This window comes from Botrytis sinoallii (genome assembly GCF_014898435.1).
Source record: "Botrytis sinoallii strain Bc 23 chromosome Unknown BSIN_019, whole genome shotgun sequence".
Lineage (NCBI taxonomy): Eukaryota > Fungi > Ascomycota > Leotiomycetes > Helotiales > Sclerotiniaceae > Botrytis > Botrytis sinoallii.
Genome location: NW_024066046.1, coordinates 339,065 through 357,276, shown reverse-complemented (window position 1 = coordinate 357,276; position 18,212 = coordinate 339,065). Strand labels below are relative to the sequence as shown.

Sequence of the window (18,212 nt, the reverse complement as noted above, 5' to 3'; positions counted from 1 at the left end):
TTTGGTTAGGGAAGGGTAGGTTAGATTGTCATTAATTGGTTGATGGGTTGATTGGTTGGTTCAAGTGTTAATTAAAAAGGAGGTGGATTAGATTTTGTTTTATTATGCTCTGTTTAGTTTAGTTTAATTTAGCTATCTTTATATTGAGTTTATTTTCGTTTGGTTTGTATTGGTTTGTACTAATACTGGGATTTTAGTCTTTGTTGTTGGGAAGATTGGGTGTGAGAAGAATGGGAAGATAGGAGAAGAAAAAAGGTGTTTAACTTATTGAAATCTTGATGTGCTTGCTGGTTTGTTGGTAGTTTGATGGTTAGTTGATGGTTAGTTTGCTGTTTCTTGGTTCTTGGCTGCGTCATGGATGATGGATGATGGATGGACGGAGTAAGCTTTTGGGATTTTGGTATGAGGGGTGAATTTTGTATACTGGGTATGTGATTACTTGGATTTGAGAAAGAGGGGGTTGATGGGAGGTGATGGAGGTTAATGGATGGATAGATGGATGGAGTAGTACTGACAGGATAACTTGTGAGTACCTCTTTATGTACTAAGTGATGGATTGTCCATTGTAGTATAGTGCTCATGAAAAACTTTCCCCTCCTGTACATGGGTCTGCAGAAAAGTTTAGGCGGAGGAGATGGGGCATGAATCTGAGAAAGTTGCAAGTTGAAGCGATGCTTGATGATAAACTCTAGAATACTGATATCTGTCCAAAGTTCTAAACACATAGATGTATTTCATAGCTAATAGGAGCCAAGAAAAAGAAAGGAAGGAGATTGGATGTTGAATTTTGTTGGGAGTTTAGCTTGTGTTTGTATGTGTGTTAGAGGTAAGAGGGGATTGATAGACGTCATTTTTTATTATCTAGTTGTTGTGATGGATGAAGATCAGTTCTAAGTACCAGTACATAGTTTTGAGCGGGGAAGAGGAGACAGTTATATCTCCCCTTTCCCCAACTCCTGAGTGTTTGATCCTCTTCCTCCATATTGAGAGAATATTAAATAACATTGATTGCATATACCGAGTTTTTGGGCTTCATATATACTTTATCAACCTATTTCTTCTATATTTACCACTGTGTCGTCTGTTATATATGAAGATAGCAGTTGGATTATATACATAAGAATTTTCGATCACATCCGTTCTTCCTCGATACAATTTAAGATCTATTCATACCTTTCCTGATAGTCTCCTACTCTATCTTGTCTCCCACTATCGCACACAACCACCCACCATCGAAATGACAAATATAGTGCAAATGTACCGACCTATCTTCGGCTCCAAAAAGAATAAGAACCAAGGACTTAGAGTCGACACTACTATTGTTCACTCAACGCTTACGGATGCCATTACACCTCCATCCTCCGGCACTGTGTCCAATTCTGCGATGTTGATTGCAGATTATCATATAACGAGAGGCACTGCCAGTACAGTCACGCCGCCTGGATCACCGGTATCGCCGCTGGGAGAGTCGATGAACAATAATAGAAATGGGGATTCGAGTTGACAACGAACGAATAGCGTGAATCCTATCGAAGGATATCGGCGAAACCCTCAGCCAGACATGAGAGTGATAGTGGAAGGTGCAGACATTCCGAGCCCGGGTTCAGCAGAGTTTACGGAGCACGTGAGTGAGGTTGTTGAAGACGAGGAGATTGTTACGGCCAAGAATTGTGCGGATAATTCTGCAGAACACGCTCGTCCAGGTAGAACTGAAAGGAGGATGAGCTTTTGGAGGTTCAAAGGGAAAGGAATCCAAAGGGAGACGGACGAAGTGACGCCTCCAGTAAGTGGTGGAGCGATTGATAGCTCCAAGTCTCGTGCGTCTGATGGATCAATTGGTGTTAAAGTTGGATCTGGTGGTGGATTTCCATGGTTTAGACGGATGGGGAGTGGAAAGGGGCAAGAGAAAGAGAAGGCAAAGGCAAAACAAAAGGAAGAGAGCGAAGAAATTGATGAGACGTCATCAACTATGCCTGTGTTCAATTCGCCTTCCTGGAGTTCAAATTCGACGAGCAATGGAAGGTGGAAGGGCAAAGAAAATGAGAATGATGGAGAGAAGAGGAGAAATAAGAGTGAGGGCGAGGTTGCACTATTCAACAAGGTAAGGGAAGGGGAGGAGGAAGACAAAAAGGGAAAAGGCAGAAGGTGGACACTGCCTCGGATTGGAAGAAAGAATGTTATAGATGCGCAGGAAAAGGAGAGTCCATCGGAACGGTTGGAGAGGGAACAGCTGGAGAGAGAAAGGGAAGAACGGAATATCGCTAACAGGGCAAGATATCCCGATGGCGTTCTTGATTGTGTAAGTTTGTTTTTATTTGTGGTTGCGATTTTTCCATTAGGTAGGTACATTAAGGTTTGCGCAAGAAGAAGCTAATTTGTTTGCTCCTGCTTTCAGTGTAAAGACGAATTCAATGACCAAGGACAATGCGCTGAAGGCCAAATGAATGAGTTAATGTTAACTGCTAAGAATCTCAAGGCCGAAGCCAAGGCCAGGAGACAAAGTGTCACTGCTCGAATAAGACCCTAGAACACGGCACCACCAACAATGAACACGCGCTCTTCTTCACGCTTGACCCATTGAATTATTTTGTTGGCACCTTGAGCCAAACCCGCGCGTGAAGCGTTAGGACCGGCTACACAGTAGAATTCGAACTGGGGGGTTGTCCAAGCGAGGGATATACTGTCGCGGGAGACGCAATGGAGTACTTTAAGATGGGAATGTTTCTTGTGGGTTGCGGAGTGTAGGTTTTGATATCGATTCATCAGTCTGAGGTTGGTGTTAGTGGTTTGTGGCTATCTACGATGCTTATAATTGATGGCATGTGGCGATACCCTTAATAGCTACTTTGCAGTATTCTACAACACGGTCGCTTTGGCATATAATAATGATAAGAAATGGACTATTATATCTTACCTTCGACGATTGACGAGGTTGTTGTAATAAGGATCAAATGATGGCATTGTGAATTGAACATTTGCTCGAGACTTGTATAGGAAATGTCGCAAGGGCGTCCCAGGAGCAATATCAGTTGTCTTTGGACGTCCCTGGCGAACGGCAGCTTTAATGATGTTCATACTTCCATTCTTTTCAAGTTGATTGACCACGTCGTCGCGCATTTGTTTAAGCTCAAAAAAGCTTTCCTTATCAGCGCTTATGAGTAGCACTGCAACTTCGTCTTCCGTTCTACCCTTTTTGTTTTCGGAGACATTGTCTTTAATAGGTTCGCCATTTTCCACGCTTAGGAAGCTCACATACATGTAGAGATATCCTCGATTGTTGAATCCCGGGAGACATAAAGGAATCCAATTCTCCCCGCCTCCAGCTCGAACCCCACCGGCTTCGAAAAGCATGTTGAATATGAGTTGGAGGTCGCTAGGATGTAACGAATGTCGTTTAGGACGTATCACACTTACAAGCCTACCACCTGCTACAATCAACCCGTAAAGAAGCTTGTCAGTTCGTGCTTTCAACAGAGTATTGTTTATAACATGTCGCTGGGACTTCCGCAATTTCAAACATTCCAACGCAGACAATAATGCAGATGGAGAGCCTTTAGTAAAGGTGTCCGCGAGTGATGATAGTAAGGACTCAGTTCCCTCTAAAGGTCGGCGAAGATCTGTATTTGGTCTGTTTGAGAACAAATGTGTGAGAGTTGGTAAGGTCAGGGTTGATAAAATCTGCATATATAACGCTTCAAGCTGACCCTTCAATTGAGCATCACTCTCGCCAAGTTTACTGATAGCAACAAAATATAAAGGTCCATCGGTTGAGATCACGAATCTTGTGCGGCCTGCAGTAAATCCTGTAAGGGGATCTTTTGAGCCCTCGTAGAATGATATGATCGTTTGAATAATCCCAATGTAGCCATTGATAAGGTTTTGATCCCCATGGCGACTGTATATAGGTTTTCCGGCGGAGGAGAGAATCAAGTAATGCTTGAGTTTTGACTTCCACTGTATAAGTAATTCCTCTTCGTTGCCGCCCTTGCTATCAACCTCCCCTATTTCGTCGAATTCGCGGTCGAAATGTACAAGAGAATTATCCTCAAACTCCTCTGCCTCGTCAATCGGCTCCCCATGATCCGCTTGTGAATTCAACAATTTCCATGCCGGGCTCTGCGCGTTAAGTCCATCATCAAGTAGACTTGCAAGATCTCCATTCGCCTTTAAGGTTGGCGCATAACTCACAAGGCTTGCATTATCATCATTGTCACTTCCCTCGAGATTCTTTTTCTTGCTTAGTGATGAGACTGATGAAGAAACACCATGTCCTAATTTCGTTTCCGATACCGATCGGCTGACCGGTGTAGGAAAAGTACCTCTTGTGCCATCGGGGAATGATAATGTCTGTATGTCGACTGACGATAATGCCGTGGTAGGCTGAGACTGTAATACCGGTCGCTTTGGAGCTCCTGAAGTTCTGGGTCGTTCTGGTGTCTGGAGTAGTGGACGTCTAGGGGGCAGAGGAGGCCTTCGCTCTTTTGCATCATCGTTATCTAAGGTATCATCTTTGTTTGCAACAACCTCGGGGGCCTTTGTGTCGAGTGTTTCCATAGGGGCTTCGGAAGCAGTATCGTAATTCACGCCATCTGAGGCCGTGGATCCATCTTCACCGGTCATCGCATCCGTCGTAGCATGATTGACCGTCGCTTTCGCAGACGGAGATCCTTTATTTGTTGCATGTGCTCGTTCATTGGGAGCTGCATCCGAGAGGTTAGGAGAAGCTCCCATGAGGTCCCTGCGGGGAAGGGGGTATTCCAACTAAACGGTAAACTCACATTAATTTTTATAACTGATTTGTATACAGCATATTCATGCTGCACTTGCAATAGTAACTTACCACTATACAAATGGTTGTGAATACTTTTGGATTTCTCGAGATATAACAGGGATATTTAAGGCTGTAGTTTATGCGGGCAGGGCTGGAGCCACTCCACTGAATGATGGAATTTAGCGACAACCTGTCAGCCTTGGGAATTTAGAGAGGCACATTGAATCGACAGATGAAAGAAGCCACGCGTACGTCATGAATTCATGAATTAATTGCAAATAACAACAATCGAAAGATGCAAAGCGTCTTCAAATCTACTTTTGTGAAGTGCCACAAGAATCATGGCCCTTGAGCCAAGCTCTGGCCGTCAGTCGGTGTCTCCTGCGAGCTCAGGAAGAGCATCACCAGTTCCGAGAAAGTGGAGGAACCAGTTGGGGGGAGGTAAAGCTCTCAATTCTTATATTATTGCATATGGCAGAACTGATAGATTGTAACAGATGAGCCCCCGAATAAAGATAAAGCATTCCGCAGATATGCATCCGGCGTCGATCGCTCGCTCTCGCTGTTTGACACAGCCTTACAGGAATGGGCGGATTATATTTCTTTCTTGGGGAGGTTATTGAAGGTGTGTGGTCTCAAGAATGTGAACAGAAGAAACATACTGAGACAATAATTATAGTCGTTACAAGCACATCCTACCAATATAGCTACTGTCCCATCCAAAGCAATTGTCGCAAAACGTCTTGCTCAGTGTTTAAATCCTTCGCTGCCTTCAGGTGTACACCAAAAAGCTCTTGAAGTCTACGGATATATATTCTCGATGATAGGAAAAGATGAACTATCTAAGGATTTACCTCTCTATCTACCAGGGTTATCGACCACTCTGTCATTTGCGTCCCTCTCTGTGAGGGGCCCGTTCCTTGAACTTCTAGAAAAACACCTCCTTAAAATTGATGGACGATCACTCCGGCCAGCTTTGAAAGCAATCATACTTGCTTTGTTACCTGGTCTTGAGGAAGAAAACAGTGATGAGTTTGAACGTACCTTGAAGCTGCTTGATGGGTTTAAACATTCTGTCAGACCTTCCGGAACCGAGGATTTGGGACAGAACCATAGCAGTGGTGACGAATATTTCTGGCAATGTTTCTTTCTTGCTGCAATAACGAGCAATGGTCGTCGTCTGGGAGCATTGGCCTATCTTAACCGAAATCTCCCAAAACTCGGACAGTCGTCCTCAGAGCAAATTAATTCCTCGTCTAATGGGTCTCATAAGAATGATTCGAATACGAATCAATCTCAATTGGCGGAAATTGTTACCTCGCCTGAACCTGGGCTTCTTCTACGATGTTTCGCTGCTGGTTTAGGGGATGAGCAAATCTTGATTCAACGCGGATTTTTAGATCTCCTGGTTACGCATTTACCTCTACATTCTAATGTTTTGCAACAACGTGTCAAACCGGAAGATCTCGAGCTCCTTGTCACGGCCGCTGCTGGCGTTGTAACTCGACGTGATATGAGTTTGAATAGACGTCTATGGACATGGCTTTTAGGGCCAGAGCCAGTTGGCCATGAAAATGAGAATGGTCCTGAATCACCAACATCGGTTACTGGAGATCCTCTTGGGTCGCACACTTCTTCAAGGACCCAGTACTTCGAAGCCCATGGCTTACATCCACTCACACAAGCTTTGCTTAAGTTGATACAGCGAGAGGCCATAAATCCCATTGCAAAAGCCCGGCCGTTTCGAATATGTCTTTCCTTGATGGATCGATGGGAGATTGGGGGACTTGTCGTTCCTGATATATTCCTACCTGTTGTCAATAGTGTTCGAGACTATAAGAGTAAAGCGGTGAGCAAGGCCGACTTTGCTGAAGTTCTTAGAAGTGCTAGTGTCTTTTTTGATGGTGTTGAAAGTGGTTTGATTTGGGGCGAAATCGTTGGGTTGATTGCACAGGCATTAGCTCCTGGAAATTTGTCTACTGAAGAGCAAATTGATAAATTGTCCCTCGTCACCTTCATAATCAACCATTTCAACGTACGAGAAGAAGAGATGCTGCTGATACACGCCCCATTAACAACTCTGACGATTTTAAGTATGCTGGAAGATGCCAAGGAAAGAATGCAGGAGCGCGCAGAGACGGTTGGCGTCAAAAATGAAGTTGAGCAATTAGCATTAAATCTTGTTATGGATTTGATCGATCTCATTCCAGAACGAGCTTTTCAGGTGCGGCCTTCCACCGGTCAGTCGATGGTCAGACATGATGAACACGAGATCAAATCTCTTTCGAATACCGAGATAATACGCAGTATGAAGACATTCTATGTCCAGGAACAAGGCAATTTAGATGCATTTCCACCACCATTTTCAGCTCGTGACCTTAGCGAATTGCTCGTCCGCGAAGGCGGTAGCATAGTTAACGAGAGTCTATCAAGTTCAGAGTCAAGTGCTGATGCTGGTCTCAAAACTAGGCTCCTCGTAATGATACTTTCAAAAGTATCCAGGGTTGGAAGTCTTGATGTTCCGGGACTGCTAGAGTCTATGCAAAGGAAATTGAGCATGCCATCTCAACTTCCATTTCTCACATTTACCTCAATCGTATCTCTTTGCACCAGTCTTTACTCGAATCATTACATCTCATTGCCACAGCTATCCAATCTCGTAGATCCTCTCGTTCGATTGGCTTGGTCATATCTTTCTGCTTCTCATCCAAAATATCATGTTGAGACTGTTCGAAGCCTTTGGCAATTACAAACAACACTCACACTTGATAACCACGATATAGAAGCTTCGATATGCAATTTGATGATAGAACATGATCTGAATGGTACATATGCATCTCGAGATGCTGACCCTGGACGGAGCTTCAGCATATTATGGACACACTCACTCCAAGACAATGCCGGTCACCTTGATCGTCGTAGCTCCAACACTGACATCAAGAATACACCTCGACTTTCTGGTATTGGAAATTATGAAGTTATGCTTGCGAAACCTCTTTTCCTGTTGCTTGATGCTCTACTTGATGAACGAACACAACTTTTTATGACTGTTCGGATTTGGCTGCAGAGTCTTGTTGGCATCGACAGGTACGTGCGTTTATGTTATTTAAGGATTAATGCTTACTGTGGCTCAGGCTGTTTCATCTTTTCGTAGCGAAGTTCTCGAATTATAGTTTCCTTTTTACAAAATTCGAGGATGCTGGGACCACAGCCCATCATAACATGCGTATCTATGCAGATGACGATGATCTCGATCAATGCTTGTACTATCTTCAAACACTTTCTAACGTATTGCGATGGTCTTCCGATACCACATGGGCAGCACTTGCTCGCAACAGCATTTCTACTGACAGATCTCATCGCTCTTTATTCCAGATAAGTAAGTTTGAGTTATCATGTATTGGTTCTGTGCTGACAATGCTACAGCTGGTAGAGACGATGAAGTTACACTCCTAGAGTTCTTTCTGCATGTGTGCTTACAAGCCATTTCGGGGACATATGAACCAGAAAACTTGGAACGAAAGCCACATATCCATCAATTCCATCGTACTGCTCTAACTCTTCTACACCAAATACTATTGAGTCCATACTCTTTGTCATTAGGGGAGCTTCAGTTAGAACATGTTCTCATTCAGAGATTAAGCCACTCGTTGACTGGGACCGATCCCTTTATTCAGGTTCTGCTCTTAGATGTTGTCTATGCTGCTCTGAAGATTCGACCTGTTGTCAGCCTGCCGCCGGCATCGCCTACTCTCAAAAAGCGCTCCACTATGACTTCTATAACTCAACATGACGATGCATCTGTTTCTTCGCTTGCAATTGACCAGAGCGAACACACAGGGCCTTTCCTACCTCCTCCACCACCATCATTGGTGAAGTGCTTACAGGCAGGGTTCGAGGCCGCTTCGAGTAGACCAGTTCTAGATAGTTGGGTTAGCTTTTTGACAGAATGTCTACCGTTTTACTCTGACACAATTTTTCAAATCCTTATACCATTAGTCGAAACACTCTGCTCCCAAATTGGAGAAACTTTTACCAATCTCCAAACCACATTCAAAGACTCAGGTACGGTTTCTGAAGGATCCACGGCTCCAGAATCCACATTGATATCCCTGCTCAATGGCCTCGAGTTCGTACTTGCCAAAGGGCACGATCGATTACTGAAGGATGAAACAAAAGCGCCCATTACTAAAAGTCCTGATCAACCACAAGGATTCTTTGGAAATATGGTTTCTGGTGTCTTCAACTCGGAAACTCCACAAGCAAGAAGCATAACTGCTAACAACCGCCTAACTGTACTACTCTCGTTCCAAGATGCTGTTCGAATCTGCTTCCTCATTTGGTCATGGGGCGGTCAAGATGGAGCTCAGGATAGTGAATCTACTGCCTCCTTCAATTACACATCATTACGCATGCGGAATCGAGCTCGGAGACTGCTTGAGCATCTTTTCACAGCCGAGGCATTAGAATGCTTAGAGACATTGGTTGAAATTGGGCAAAGGTCTTCCAAGGGTAGTGATTCTCGCCCTACGGCTATTTTCAATCTCCTTCATGTTCTTGACGGCTCAAGACCAAAACATACCATTCCTGCAATTTTCAACGCTATATATAGCAGGACGAACCCAAGTGCGCTGGATCCTTCAAGGAAGTCGACCTTGACATCCTCATTAAGCGATACAGACTTGGTGACATTTTTAGTGGACTATGCAAGATCACTGGAGGATGATGCCATGGATGAGATTTGGGTCGACTGTATGACTTTCCTCAAAGATCTATTGGCAAATCCATTTCCACATCGACAGACTCTCCCAAGTCTTCTGGAGTTTGCCGCCATTCTAGGAGTGAAGGTCGATAATACCAATTTCGGAGAACAGCGTCGGATGCGAAGGGAGTTGGGAGTGAGTACAAGTTGATTATTGAAGAGAATAAAAACTAACATATCTCAGGATCTTTTCCTTCGATTACTTACTGCAATGTTCACAACTAGACCTATGGGCTTCTCGGAGAGTGTAGAAAAGTTGACAGACATTGATCAGCGGCCATCTTCATCTCGCCCCTCATCAAGATCCGATGAAGTAGTTAACATTTTAGCCTCTATCGCGCCAAATTTACCCAAAATACTTGTTGAAAATGATCGAATACTGAATGCAGCGAATGTCATCTCATCGAGTGTCATCGGACCAACCTTCAAGTCCAGATCCTTTCCAGATAACGTTTCGAAAAGCACTCTAGAGCTACTATATCAGCTCTCCAGGTTACCTAACACGCAAAAGTCGTGGAGAAAAGATCTTGGAGATGCATTCAACGATTCTCGCTTCTTCGCAAATAACGTCAGTCTCATTGAAAGTGATTGGCTGCCTTTGCTCAGACAGTGGGCATTGAGCGACAAGGAACGAATGCCGGAGTTATTGTCGCGATTAGTCGCACCTTCTACAGCTGGTATCGTGTTTGGCGTTGGAGCAACTTCGGCGCGCTTTGAGGCAGATAGAAAGTCACAACTCAATCTCCGCCGCATCGCCACCCTGGTTCTGGCTACCATGGATGATAACTTCGTGACTGACCTCCCTATCATGCAAGAGAAGATTGTTGAACTTCTCTCCGCAACTACGACATCGTCTCCCTCTTCTACCACTCGTGCAGATATTTTTCTGCTTCTTCGTGCACTCGTGCTTAAGACTTCGGCCATTCATCTCGCAACACTGTGGCCTATCATCAATGCAGAGCTTCACGTGGCTATTTCATCGGTTGTGGCACCTGATCACAGTACTCCCTCTGACACCTATAATAATTACTCTATCCTACAAGCTTGCAAATTACTAGACACTTTACTTTGCATCGCACCTGACGATTTTCAGCTCCACGAGTGGCTCTTCATAACCGACACTATTGACGCCGTTTACCGTCCCTCTTCTTTCCGACCTGTTTCTTTAGTAGACGAATTGAGTGAAGAATTAGGACTAGCAACAACTACTAATACGGCCGCATTACTAGAATCATCTTCAGTCGCAGTTTCCCAGGCAGTTAAATATTCTATGAGGAGGCCTTTGTTGGGGAGAACGAAAGGTGGATTTGGAATCAATGATGAAGGTACTTGGGAGAGGAAAGATGAATTAGTCGCGAAGGTCCTGAGGCCATTCTTCAGTCAATTGAGCATTTTTGCATTTGAGAGTACGTATGGAATGGGGGCGACAGATTGGGAGGCTTGTAGACAGGGGTTGTTGAGAGATTTGTTTGATGAGAGGAGTATTGTTAAGGCGTTATGAGATTTGATGGGTTGAGAGGTCTGATTAATCTGGAGATTAGAAGAGGCGGCCATAAAAGGAGTCGAAAGTAGAGAAAATGATTTATATATGAAAATGGTGGTGTGCGATAAGATATATAGGGGCGTTCAGAATTGTTTTGTTTATTGGGAAAGGGAGAGTTATGATATGATTTGATGAGTGGGAATTTCCGTTTATGGTTTTATTCAAACAGCTATGTATAATGTAGAAAAAAAGATACAAAACATTGCAACACGTTCATGTTCTGTTGTACCTCTTTAGTGAGCCATGTAATATCATAACAAGTGACCTGAATCTTGAGCTAAGTACCAGAGAGGTGGAATACTCTTATTCTTAATATATTCTTGATTTGGATTCATTGCAATCTTAGCTGTAGTGTTTTGCAGTCCTCGAGTTTAGCGGCCACCACATCAAGCACTCGCGTACAAATCAGCCGTTCCCCTCATCAATTTTCCAACGTCTCCTTGCTTGATCACTCCTTCCCAAACCAGCACAGCTCAGATATACTCTTATATCGGTCTCTTTGCAGCCAGCCTGTTATCTTTGATAGGGCATTTGAAGGGTGACCTCCGTAATACTTCATGGCCAAGTAAAATATATCTCGAATGATTCTTCTGGCGCAGCATCAACTATGAATGGCCAAATTTTCAAACTGCGAAAAGCTGTAAGATTGTACAGTCCATGATATACCCGTATCGCCATTCATCGTTCAAGAATACTTCTTAAGTTTAAAACCCCTCCTCTCTATTGGCCAGAAGCTGCTCAATCGAAACACTCATATTGTTAATGTAGAGAACCATTGTATTATATTTGGTCAAAATTTCAACGAGATGGCCGTCTGGTCTGTCCGTAGACTAGTTGATATCTTTCGATTCATCGTCAGGTTCATCTTGCATAGTACCGGATTTTATCGACGCCTCTCTCAATTTTGCTAACCTTTGGTCGTCGATAGAGTCCATCTGAATTGACAAGTCTCCCTGTCCACTGCCGCTTGCTTCAGAAATCGAAGCAGGCATGATAGCTCTTCTGTTATCGTCGAAAGTCCATGCTCGACCAGCTGCAGGCAAATGTCTACTTTCTAGCTGGCTGGACCGCTTCATTTTTTCCCTTTCTTCATACAAACGGCTTTGATTTTCAAGAAGCTCCTGTCGACTCCGCTCAAATTCTCTCTGCTCAGCTTCTTTCGCTACGGACATGTTAGTGCACCGTATGCTTTATCAGGAAAGGGTAATCTTACCTGGGTCTCGCTTTTTCTTAGACATCCATAGGAGCTTCTTGCTAACTGAGCTTCTTTCTAATGCCAGTTTGACGTGCTGTTTCTGACTAATGAGGATATCCCAGTCGGAACTCTTTGTCACAAAGAATTCTGCAGTCTCAGTAGTCGTGCTGTTGTACAGGTAGAATCTTGATGTAAATTTTCTCGTAAATTTCCAATCTGGCCCTTGCTCTTCGATACCACCCATATCAATCTGTTCGTCTTCTGGAATCTCGGTGATTAAATGCCTCAAACCAACTCCTTGAAGGTATTTCTCGGATACGATGTTTACATCGGAACCGGTGTCCAGCAACACTCGTGCGACTACCATCTTTAGTGGCTGGTCATCCTGCACTTCTGGACAGATTACCGCTGTAAAAACGGTCATATCTGGATATTTGAGCTGAAGGTCAAGCTGTAAACGCAGCAGCGATGCATCATCAATCTCATCTTGGTATCCGCTCTCAGATTGGTATTGATGTGTATGTCGCGTTATGCTTTGAGATCTGTGACTACTCTTCTGCATGTGGTGTTTATCAGGTCTATCCCCATGCCCATATTGATCATATGAAACCCTTTGCGTTTCAAATAGCATTGATTTAAGGTGTAACACTTCATTCCTTACAGAGTGATTTGCGTCAGTATATGCATTGCATGCGGAATACATCAGAACTTACATGGATCGTTCGTTATCTCCAATCGCATAGACTTGTTTATTACTGAGTTCTTGAATTTTGAAGCTACACATGAATGAGAATACCATTGGGAGAAAGATCGATGAAGGATTCATACAATAAGCAAACATCTTTCAAAAGAAGTACCGATTGTCTGAAAGAACGGTACTCGTTACCCAGAGTCTTCTGTCGCGATGAGATTCGTAACCGTCGGAAGACAGTCAATTTCCCATCTAGGCGAGGACCATACAGTTTGTGGAGTTCTTTGTCTAGCCGTACCATGTAAGACTCGCAGCTGCTCATGGAAGCTTCAGCGGCGGCTGGAAGGGGTTCTTTGGAGTTGAGAAATGAATTTTTGATATCCCATAGAAAAGCTATTAAAACAGGAAGATCATTGATCACGAAGTCTGGGTATTTTTTCCCATTAAGTAAAAAACCTTTCTGTATTGTCGTCGCAAGGTTGATAATTCCAAGCATAGACGACGCGAAGCTTAATACGGAAATACCTGACATTGGACAAATATTGTTACCATAGATATTCGAATTGCAGATTCAAACAGTAGTTAGGATTTGCCTACGGTTCTTATCTTAAAGTAAGAGGAGTAATTTAATAAGTTGGAATCGACTTTTACCATATCGGGAGAACAATGCAGCTTAACGCCTTTAATTTTCAGCTGAGGCTGAGCGTCAAGCGTCCTTGGTGTGGAAGTTTTTGTCATCCTCGTTGAATCCGCGAATAGCATTACGAATTTCGTTGCTCACCGAAGACCAAATCTCATTTCAGCGGCAGAATCGATAGAGATGCATGTCCACTGTCCATCAATGCACAGCCTGCTCAACTCCATACTCGTGGACAGCTTTGATAATTCTGCTTCCAAAACAATACTTGCAACAATCTCAACGCATCTTAAAACACCCGCCATGGATATTATAATACCATATCATCACCGACCATCACTATCATAGGATTAATGTGTTCAGCATCATTTAGAAACCCGCAAACATCAGACCGAGGCTCGATGGAGAGAGTCAATCATGAAGCTAGCACAGCAAACACAATAAATACAGCTGCGAGTATCCATACAATGCGATCTCAAAATACTGGAGCGTCGACACCGCAATCTAGGGTTCCTCCTCAAGAACGAGGCTATCGCAAATTGGCGACCTTCATGACCGAAGTCGACGACGTTGTAATATTTCGACGATTTTCAAAGCTAAATATGCTCAACTTATTGAGATTACAAGCCGAACTCGCAGGTCTCGAACTCAGCTATGAAGCCACCTGCGATATAGACGACGACAGCAGTAATCCACAGGAAAGAGGATTCACGCAAAGCTTTTATGAACTGCGGGAGTTCGGACAGACATCCCCCGGCTCACAACTGGAACTTCTAGATAGAATCAATGATACACTTCACAAGTATAGTAGGTCAGAAATGAGATTCCTAGTACGAATCTGATCATATCTAAATCTGAGATTAGATAGCGCATTATTGCAAGTATCTCAAGTTCTCCGGCTAGACAAGCCCGATAGATACGACCTTGAAAGACTTCACGAATGGTTGAGGGATAAAGATCGGGGTGCACTGTTTCTCCATAAACCAGAGGAAGAAATATGGGGCAAGTTATCAGGCTCAGATGCCAAAATTAGTACCTCAGATCAAGTGACTCTTATTCAGAGAGAAAGTGGGTTTTCGCGAGGGGTTGTTATTACTCTAGTCTCTCTTTATGATCTTATATGGGGACGTCATCGAAATGTAAGCATGCACTTTTTCATCTCCTTGACAAGGCTAAAGGACTGCAGAAAACCAAAAGAGTTGATATTGAACGGAATCAAACGTATTACTCCGAATCCAATGTCCGATCGGCGGCTAAAGTGCTCACTTCGGTTCTTGCTTCCCTTTTCCCGGGAATTGTGATATTAGCATTATACCTCATCGATACCACGTTGAAACGAATCGGCGCTATGCTTTGCTTCACGACATTCTTTGCGTTCGTCCTGTCATATTGGACATCGGCGAAGACGATTGAAGTATTTGCTGCGACAGCTGGGTAGGTACTCCATGGCCTCTCTCTAAGCAAGTCACTTATATGATATAGATTTGTCGCTGTAGAAGTTGTATTTATTGGAAGTGCGAGCACCAAATGAACGGCAAGTTGATTGCCACAGACCGTTCTGATGGAATAGAATCTTTTGATAGTGATGATTGTCTGCACTTTTAAGTACCTGGAAATACCCCTATTTGGCGGCTGGGGAGACACACATATATGTGTTTACCGCAACGCTTCTACAATGAACAATAACAATACAAACTTTCTAATAGCTCTAACTCAATGCTCATTCACCTGCGATTCCCTTGCTTTGGGGGAATCTGTAGGTAGAAAGATCGGATAATGCTTAATGTGGAGGGTGATTTTGCTACCAAATGTAAAACAATAGGAATTATTAGTATCAACTTAGTGTTGATTAAAGTATAAAGTACTTTAATCTTATTAATATGATTGATTATATTATTCATCTTAATCATTATTAACTATAAGAAGCTAATACTTGATATAGTAGAAATACAAGTGTTAATATTAGCGTTAATACAATACAATGCCTTCTTTAGATTATATAATTGATATCCTAATACTGGCAATTCTTAAGTTAAATATGATTATGTGCCTAAACTCATTATTCAATCTTAAACACAGTGTTTCTACTTCTGTTTCCTTAGTTTCTATTTCACTATTCTCTTTCTACCCAATATATTACTTTAATAATTATTTTATTAGTATCAATTAAGTCTTTTAAAACTTAATATACACCGTTTTTAATCATAGCATTTACAGGATTCGACTTCCCATCAATCTATTTAATCTTCTTGATTTTTTTATTCTTATAGTATTATTGTACAGCCATAATATTGATTAGAAGGCACTTTTCCATATTAATGTCAAGCTTAATCAATAAGTCATATAGTGACTTAGAATCCGTATATAGTATTGTTGGTATCAATTTGGTGTTGATTAAAGTGTAAAGTATTTCAGTCTTATCAATATGATTGATTATATTATTCGTCTTGATTATTATTAATTATGGGAAGCTAGTACTTGATATAGTAGAAGTGTAAACGCTAATACTAGCACTAGTATATACACTAGTGTAATACAATACCCTTTTAGATTACATAATCAATATCCCGATACTGGCAATTCTTAAATTGAATGGATTATATGCTTTAAGCCTAAGCCTATTATTCAATCTTAAGTATAGTGTTCTACTCCTATTCCCTTAGTTTCTTTTTCACTATTCTTTTTTTATCTAATGCATTACTTTAATGATTATTTTATTAATATCAATTAAGTTTTTTAAAGTTTAATATGCATTGTTTTTAGTCATGGTGTTTACAGGATTCGACTTTTTATCAATCCATTTAATCTCTATGATCTCCCTATTTTCGTAGCATTGTTGTAGAGTTATAATATCGATTAGGAGTTGTTTTTCCGTGCTTGTATTGAGTTTAGTTAATAGGTTATATAATAACTTAGAATCCGTACAAAGCATAAGTGGTATTCGCTTTTTAGGTTTGAGAATAGCATTGATAGTGCCCTTAATAGCAGTACCTATATCGAAACCTAGAATTAATGTATATAGCTCAGAAGCTAGTACACTTCTAGTAATTCTTTTGTATTAATCGATGTTCAGTGGATAATATTAGTATTGCTATATTTATCTATTAAATATATAATATAGTCAATTTATAAAGATAAATTAGTATTATTAACAAAGGATATATTGATAAAGATGATTAAGTCAATAGAATTCATATCGAAAGGTATAAAGATTAATTCTCTTTTTGAATTGTTCATTTGTTATTTAATAACTTTATTAAGCTTAATAGCATCTTCTTCCTTCGGATCTATTATTTGGGTAGTAACTGAAAGATAGTATAACGCTTCTGGTTGATATATAATTGCAATATATGTACCTCTTACGTGTTAAGCGATATACTAATTCTTCGAAGTGATATTCTTTTGAACTTTTCCCCTTATTTCATATATATCGATATTTCCCAGTGTGATTATTCTGAGATTATTGCATTGTCTTTCTTGATTCAGATAAATCCTATTACTTTTGAGAGTAATCAAATTACTATTAAACTTGAGTGAATAGTTTTTGATAAGCTGCTCTCTGTTTTTAGTTATAAAACCAGCCTCCTCCAACTTCTCTTATTCTAAGCATACAAATCTCTTGTTTGCAACTATGAGAGTATCATTGGTTTGAAGTCCTACAATACCGATACAATCAGTTGAATAGAGTAAACAAGGGTTGTATATGGATTATATCATATTTAGCCTATCCTTATAGTGGTTATGGTAGGTTTCAAACCAATGATTTCCTGCCTCTAGGATACTATATAAGGGCTTAACAATATAAAGTATATATCTATCATCAAGTCCAATCTCTACTAATGCTTCTATATAAATAGATCTACTCAAAGTTGTGGTTGACTAGATATATATCTGTGTGATATTTTATAAATAGATCTAAATATATTTGTTTAATATTTGCAAAATAGTAGCAAGTGTAAGTATAATACACTAACTAATATGTTGAATAGTTGGTGATTATATCAAAACAGTAATTTTACCTATATTTTGGTATGCTTAAATTATTAGTTGTGATTTCATATATACTTTATCAATACCTTCTTCTTTTATTTCATCAATAAATCGTGATTTAAATAATTATGTTCCGAATAGTATATTAGTTTTTGAAACGATTTTAAAGATTCCATTTTCCATTAGTCTATCAATTTCCTTGCATTGTGATTCCTTATATTATATAGGTGTATTATCTTATAAGAATATAGTTAGTTATAATAATAATAGTTTAATATCGATATCCGTCAAATTGATTATATTAATCAAATTGCTTCTCATACAACGATGTAATTGTATATCTGGTTATACCACTGACGATAGTATTTGCGGTTGTAGTATCTTTATTTGTGATATATTAACTACTATAATGTTATTATTATTATCACTATTTATATCATTATTATTATTCGATTCAATTTCTTTAAACTTTTTATAAAAAGGTTATACAAATATAGATTGAAATTTAATTGGTTCATTAATGAATTCCACTTTACATATTTCTCTATTCGTTTCAATCAAAACGTATAGTCCAATCTATTTGCCTAATATATTATCATTTTTTTCTTCTCTTTATACTAAAA

At 40.9% G+C, this 18,212-nt stretch overlaps 5 protein-coding genes across 5 annotated transcripts; 3 read left to right on the top strand and 2 right to left on the bottom strand.

Moving 5' to 3' along the window:
- Positions 1 to 1,237: 1,237 nt before the first annotated feature.
- EAF02_009304 (uncharacterized protein) lies at positions 1,238 to 2,527 on the top strand (the record flags this gene model as incomplete). The annotated part of the gene is made up of 3 exons (XM_038905352.1): positions 1,238 to 1,467; positions 1,519 to 2,299; positions 2,396 to 2,527. 3 exons carry the CDS (start codon positions 1,238 to 1,240, stop codon positions 2,525 to 2,527), a joined length of 1,143 nt encoding a protein of 380 aa, XP_038754805.1.
- On the bottom strand, positions 2,524 to 4,731 carry EAF02_009303 (uncharacterized protein; the record flags this gene model as incomplete). The annotated part of the gene is made up of 2 exons (XM_038905351.1): positions 2,524 to 2,767; positions 2,915 to 4,731. 2 exons carry the CDS (start codon positions 4,729 to 4,731, stop codon positions 2,524 to 2,526), a joined length of 2,061 nt encoding a protein of 686 aa, XP_038754804.1.
- Positions 4,732 to 5,112: 381 nt separating this feature from the next.
- Positions 5,113 to 11,034, top strand: EAF02_009302 (uncharacterized protein; the record flags this gene model as incomplete). The annotated part of the gene is made up of 6 exons (XM_038905350.1): positions 5,113 to 5,212; positions 5,269 to 5,396; positions 5,451 to 7,858; positions 7,906 to 8,150; positions 8,198 to 9,669; positions 9,718 to 11,034. The coding sequence occupies 6 exons, from the start codon at positions 5,113 to 5,115 to the stop codon at positions 11,032 to 11,034; spliced, it is 5,670 nt and encodes a 1,889-aa protein (XP_038754803.1).
- An 872-nt stretch (positions 11,035 to 11,906) lies between these two features.
- Positions 11,907 to 13,494, bottom strand: EAF02_009301 (uncharacterized protein; the record flags this gene model as incomplete). The annotated part of the gene is made up of 4 exons (XM_038905349.1): positions 11,907 to 12,238; positions 12,290 to 12,927; positions 12,985 to 13,047; positions 13,100 to 13,494. The coding sequence occupies 4 exons, from the start codon at positions 13,492 to 13,494 to the stop codon at positions 11,907 to 11,909; spliced, it is 1,428 nt and encodes a 475-aa protein (XP_038754802.1).
- A 320-nt stretch (positions 13,495 to 13,814) lies between these two features.
- EAF02_009300 (uncharacterized protein) lies at positions 13,815 to 15,567 on the top strand. The gene is made up of 4 exons (XM_038905348.1): positions 13,815 to 14,406; positions 14,464 to 14,738; positions 14,786 to 15,033; positions 15,082 to 15,567. Exons 1-4 carry the CDS (start codon positions 13,953 to 13,955, stop codon positions 15,128 to 15,130), a joined length of 1,026 nt encoding a protein of 341 aa, XP_038754801.1. The 5' UTR covers positions 13,815 to 13,952; the 3' UTR covers positions 15,131 to 15,567.
- Positions 15,568 to 18,212: the final 2,645 nt, after the last annotated feature.

Bases quoted from the DNA above. Each gene is read 5' to 3' on its own strand.
- EAF02_009300 (XM_038905348.1), top strand. From the start codon at position 13,953: ATGTGTTCAGCATCATTTAGAAACCCGCAAACATCAGACCGAGGCTCG. The intron at 14,407-14,463 runs GTAGGTCAGAAA...ATCTGAGATTAG, and splicing joins TGATACACTTCACAAGTATA to ATAGCGCATTATTGCAAGTA. The intron at 15,034-15,081 runs GTAGGTACTCCA...TATATGATATAG, and splicing joins GTATTTGCTGCGACAGCTGG to ATTTGTCGCTGTAGAAGTTG.